At 40.1% G+C, this 6446-nt stretch overlaps 1 protein-coding gene across 1 annotated transcript in view; it reads right to left on the bottom strand.

Moving 5' to 3' along the window:
- Positions 1 to 6446, bottom strand: part of dock4b (dedicator of cytokinesis 4b) — an 84152-nt gene that overhangs the window by 58685 nt on the left and 19021 nt on the right. The window contains 4 exon segments of the mRNA XM_035680857.1: positions 2258 to 2346; positions 3417 to 3549; positions 3685 to 3745; positions 3917 to 3998. Coding sequence (XP_035536750.1) covers positions 2258 to 2346; positions 3417 to 3549; positions 3685 to 3745; positions 3917 to 3998 — 365 coding nt within the window.

The following is a 6446-nucleotide window of genomic DNA, read 5'->3' as shown; positions in this document are numbered from 1 at the left end:
AGAGAGAGAGAGAGAGACATAATAGAAGAGATATAAGTCAAAAAGTGACAATAAGAGCACAGCCCTTGCAAAGTCACACTGTCAAAGCAAATAAAATCATAATGAATTAATTTGGCCCAGACAGATGAATGGTGCTCATAATACATAAATGAAACCTAATATTCAGTGCTCATTATCTTACAAATGGAAATTATTACCTCTATTTTTGTGATTAAAGCATTTTTCTTTCTAAGATCAATGTCAAATTCAGTTAAGTGGTGGAAATGTAATTTTGGAACGAACCCACTCGAATTATGCACGCCAAGCTATTGTGACAAAAGGCCCAAAGCTCTCCTCTAATGCACTTTGAAAGAGAAAGCACTGAGGCAAATCAGGCGTTCAGCTGGATCAATGTCTTTAGCTGACAGCCACTCAATAGCTAACATCCAAGTGTATGTGAATAACTGCACACAGCAACCATAGAGCGAGGGCAACTCTTTAAACTAATTCGTTCACATGTATTTATGATGAAGTATGTGAGCACGCTGTCAAATGAAAGCCCGAAACAAACACTTATATGTTGAAAACATACTGCAGACTAAGCTGGATGTCCTCCATCAGGCAACACTGAGTAAGTTGCATGTCTGCAGTGTCATCTGCCAAAGGTCTTGGAAGTTCAACATCAACAAAGCACATTGTCTGTATGCTTTATCTGTAATTAAATCTGATAACGCGTGCGTAGCTGTGTGTTATCTGATAACACAGCCAGTCAACAGATTAAGTGGCAAATAAAGCTGATAGAAGAACTTGATTAAGATTTTTGTTGGAGTTCAATGATGAGATAAGGAAACAGTAAGTTGCGTAATATTCCTATTTTAGTGTCATTCCTCTGCCTCATCAGAAATAAATTTAGACTTTTGTCGCACTTATCGGCTCTGCTATGCAAAGCCCCTCACATCTCCATCTATTCAACAGCAGCACTGTCATATAGAACTTCAGCTGCAGTTTTCTTATGAACCAACGTAGTGCCAAGATGCTGCTCAGATAAACGGCTTTGTGTCACTCAATTTAATTACTGCAATTCCTCCAAGCTTGCGCAACATTATTCACAATCATTTCAAACCCCTGAATTGTATGACTTCTCTTCAAGTAATCATTGATCTCCTGAGGAAAGCTGGAAAGAGGAGCTGAGTCAGTAGATCAGTCCCACAGATTGTTGACATTCTTATAATCTCTCTCTCGCGTCTCCTTTTTGGGTGCTGATAGACGTCAAACTTTTATCAACCTTTTCTATGTAGCAGGCTGTGGTGTTGCTCTAAGAATACATGAGGGAGATGTAAGGGGACAATGGACTCTGTTAAGATGCAAGCAAATTAATATTTTCATTATGAAATTAACAGCCTTCAGCAAGTTTGCAGCAACATTTCAAAAAGTGATTTATGTAAATCAGCTTTAAGACAAACTTCCTATGAAAAGTTACTGATTGCTAACTTTGGGTTGTACATTTGCCCCTTGATGCAAACAGCTGCAAACTAGCTAACATTGTTTAATTCATGATTATGTCTTCTCGCGTTACACTTTCTTCACTGTAGAATATATTGTATTTGTTTTGTATGCACAAGTTCATTGTGGGCTATAATTTTGTGTACACAAATATGTTGCAAGTTAGATTTAACTAACAGCTGCATCTATAAGACTCTTTGTATAATCTCTACAATCTCTATGCGTAACAAAACTTCTTCATATGTCACATGACATTTCTTTGACGTTTGAAGAACTGAATGTTCTGATTCTCCACCAACCTGTTGCTATGGGAAACTGCTGATGCTGGTGTTCAGCATGATGCGACTGCAGCTATTTATAAAAATCATCTGAAAGCATTTGCAACAGCAGGCTTCCTGCAGACACGACCATGTGAAGACTGATCTGCTCCCCTAAAGAGGAACTTCACTTCCACATAAGCGCTATACTGACCGGAAACTGACTATTGCATGGCAAGAGACTGATGATGCAATTGAGCTGCTGAGTTTGTCAACACAGCAAAATCAAAGTTTTGTGAAGAAAATAAGCCTGGTTATCATCAGAGTACAGAATTAACAGCTTTGAAAGTTGTTCCAAGATTATAAAAGCATGAAACAAAAGAAAGAAAGACCCAGTATATCCGCTTAAAACCAAGAGGCCAACTTGAGGCATTACTAAACCCCCTTGTTTAATGTCTTAAACAAAAGATGTGTAGAAGTGAGGAAAGCAAAATGAATTAAAAAGATGTGGTTCTTACCGGTGTTGGAGCCCGACAGGTTGTACCTGGAGTTTGCCTTCTTAATGATGTTCTCATGGATCTGGTGCCACTCACTCTCAGTGTTACACCTTAGACAGAAAATAAATATTTTACTACTTAAAAGGAGCACTCCAGCAATTTACAATTTCTACTCAATAAAGTGGGGAAAGGACAGATTACTAAAATAATGGTCAAAATCAATGCAAAGCAAACATATTATGAATGTCAGGGCCTATATATGGGTCAAGCTCTGATGAAATGTTGTATTCCATTTCCCATAATGCAACAAAAGCTTTTTTCCATTAGAGTAAATGTCCACATCTTTAAATCTCCACGTGCACAGACTTTTTTTGGCAGTGTTTAACATTTAACTAGGGCAGGTCAAGTAAAAACAACTTCTTACAGTATTTACAATGACGTCTTGTCTGAACCTAATGCTGAAAACACTGGGCTCAGAACTTTAATGCTAATCCGACTAAAACCTCTGGCATTACTGCAGGTATAGAGAAAGGGGTTGTATTTTCTCCAGAGCTAAGTGTATTCTGGGCCAGTTGGTCTGATCCAACTATAATTTAGGTCAGACTATTGTGTCAACGGTAGCCTTTTCTATCCCTAGGGGCATCGTGTTGACTAGGTTGGACAATAAAGTCCCTTCGCTGCCACCGTTAATGAAAAAGCACCAAGCCCCTGAAGTACAACAGGAAAAGGTGTGTTGTAGTTGTGAAATGTCTCTGTTACTACCTGCTAGTGAGATGATTTGAACTGAATTGCTTTGGAGCTTCATAAAAGGGAATTCCAGCACTGGGTTTTCAAAGACTGATATCTCTTTCGCAAGATATATGGTTGGTATTTCGGATAAAAGCTAAAGTTGTAGTTCATTTTAAAGATCAGTGACTTTTAGAATAGTTTTGGGAAATACACTTTTATATGCTTTCTTGCCGAGAGGGAGCTGAGAAGATCAACACCACTTTCATATGCGTCTGTTAAATACGAAGCTAGAGCCAATAGACGGTTAGCTTAGCATAAAGACGGCCCGGTTCTTGTATGAATTAAACAAATAAGAGATAGTGTGTTAATTAGTGATTTTCAGCCAGAGATAAACAAATGTGGTAATAGGAAGGACTTAATATTGAAATACTGGTTGTTTTCAGTGACTTACGCATAAACCTTGAGCAGGTGGTCATCCTTGGAGTCAGCAGTGAGGAGATCGGCGATGCTGACAACAGCACAGCCAAACGGCCGCCTGTATTGCACACTACACAGATTCTTCTTCTCGCCTGCTCCCATTCTCCCTGTACACACACACACACACACACACACACACACAAAGAAGCATCCACAGTCAAAACAGTACTGATATGAAAGCCCAAGAGATTTTTAAAGACATGTAGTGCTCAGAAGGATAAGGAAGCAGAACTAACACCCACCTATTCTTATGATGTGTACAACGATGTAAACATCTTTTCGTAGATCACTGCTTCCCAAATCCTGACAAAACAAGAAAACATACTTTAGCATTAGATTGTAAACAAGCTGCAGAGCACTGACCTGGCTTTCAGGGTAATGGAAGATGACTCAGGTCAGCTTTAAGTAGCTTTAAATAGCTTTAAATTGCTCCCAATCAGTCTCTGTAAGGTCAAAGCCATGTCCACTACTCACCACAAATAGCGTGCATTGTCTTTCTGTCTTCTCTGGCGACTTTGGCAACCCGCCCTTATTCAGCTTGACAAAGAACCTTTCGCTGTGTACAAGAGGAGAGACAGAGGGAGGGAACACACATTGAGATGAATGGAGTCAGGAGTGATGGCTTGGTGTCATCGTAAACAACCGCATCCAAACCACTGCTAACAGCAACAGAATAAAGATTAGAGACAATGTCAAAAATGTCAAGCGCTGAACGGTGGGCACTGGAGAGAACGCTTCAAAGTTCGAACTTCAAACTAAAGCTGTCTGAAAGAGGATTCGAGGCAGGAGAAAGACAGGCAAAGAGGGAGTAAAGACAGATGGATGGAGGGAGAGAAAAACATATACAAAGCTTGAATTACTGAACCAAATCCTGAACACGGAATGTCTGTAACATATCCAGCAACATCCACACGAGGCTCCCCCGCGGATGAATAAAAAATTCAGCGTGTTGTTTCTCGCTGACACGTTTTAGGCCAGATACAGCACTGTCAGCAAAAACAGTGATGGTTACAACAAAATGTACAATCTCAGTCTTATAACTGCCAAGCTGGTTGTCATAAATCTTCTGATAGTGACGGGACTAGACTGAGACCATTATTAGTGGGGTGAATACAGAGAAAATTAGAAAATTAACCTGCTAAGTGCTGGTAAATGTCAAAGATACTGAGCTGTATGCATTATTTACTGATAAAATATACAGAAATAGCAATTACTGTATATGAACCACATTCAGTTCATATACAGTGACATTATTTAGCATAAATGCTATGTTAATACTAGTGCAAGTCTTCAGCTACGCTAACCCCTATGGAAATGTAGACTTAAACAAACAACTGACTTCATCCTTCTGTCTACAAAATTATGACTCTCCAGCCATGCTAGACGCTCTGTGAGGATGTAGGCACAGTGCTGCTTTGAGCTAAATGCTAACATCGGCATGGTAAACACACCTGCTAAACATCAACATGTTAGCATGTGTGTTTACCATGCTGAACATTTTAGAGTGTTAGCATGTTAACATTTGCTAATTAGCACTGAACACAAAGTACAACTGAGGATGATGGGAATGTCGTTAGTTATTTTATGCTAAATTCAGCAGGCTAACATGCTCGCAATGGCAATGCTAACATGCTGATGTTCAGCAGGTATGTTTACCATGCTGACCATTTTAGTGTAGTGTGTTAGCATGTTAACATTAGCACTGAACACAAAGTACAGCTGAGGCTGATGGGAATTGAGTATTTGGTCATAAACTAAATACTTTGGACCAACAAAGTTATTTCAATTACTCCTGAGGGAAACATGAATGTCTATACCAAACTATGACGCGTGACAATCCATTCAGCGTTTCACTGAAGACCACAAACATGAACCTGCTGGTGGCACCAGAGGAAGAGTCAGGGGATGATTAAAGTTATTAGGATTCATCCTCTGGGGACTGTGAATGTCTGTACAACTTTTCATGGCAATCTATCCAATAGTTGTTGAAATATTTCAGTCTGGAAGAACCGACAGACAGATCAACATTACCATGCCCAGAGTTATGATACTAGCGTAGCTAATAAGCAGCTATACTGAGACAACTGTGTGAACTACTTCCTGCCAACTTTCTGTCTAAACACTGAATCATACTTTACTCTTCAGTGCAAGTTTAAAATCTGAAATTCAAGAGCTTCACAAACCAGAATGAACAACTCTGGCCTCAAATACCCCGCACCCCGCTCTTTGTGCAGGCGGGAAATAAAAGTGCATGTCGGGCAAAAACAGAAAGGACGGACACAGATCGCATTTACATTCTCTTTGTACTCCGTCCCCTCTCTCTATCTCGCACACACGCTCAAAGAGAGGCAAGCGGAGGCATCCTGCTGGGCCCGTCTCATCCTGGCTGGCGAGCTGAGGGCTAATCCAGTTAGGTGACTTTCACAGTTCGCCGATAAGCAGAGAGAAAACCTTGTAATGCACCAGCGCCTGACAATGAGCCAAGGCGCTGGCACGGCTAGCAGGCGCAAGCTACAGTATAGCCCATTCGTACAAGAACAGAATATACCCAAACAGGTCCTATATAACTTGACTTCATGCTGCATACAGCTACAATGGATTAGGATGTTTTATTATAGTCTTAGCTATTAAAAGCTCTTCTTACAGGCTTAAAACTTGCTATGTGGCTTCCGTGATGTAAATAAGAGGGTGCCTCTTCCACTGTCATTTAGTGTTTTGTGTATGTAGGGCAGTGGGTGCCCATGTTTGAATTAATTAAGCTCCTGATTTATTAATTATGCAAATTCTTAAGATTTTCATACATGTATTCCTTCAGTAAAGTTTTCCTTTTTATCGTCTGGATTGGAATGAACCGGTTGAGAGTCAATTTGATTTAGATGCGGTTGTTCCTCATTAGCTGGTCTCCGTAACTTTCCAAGCCATTTATCCGGCCATATGGAAACGGATTCCTATGCATTAGACATGAGACTTGTGCACGTTTTCCCGAACCCTAATTAGTGCTCTA

Source organism: Morone saxatilis, unplaced genomic scaffold, assembly GCF_004916995.1.
Source record: "Morone saxatilis isolate NCDOM2014 unplaced genomic scaffold, NCSU_SB_2.0 Contig10, whole genome shotgun sequence".
NCBI lineage: Eukaryota > Metazoa > Chordata > Actinopteri > Moronidae > Morone > Morone saxatilis.
This window is presented reverse-complemented; position numbering and strand designations above follow the sequence as displayed.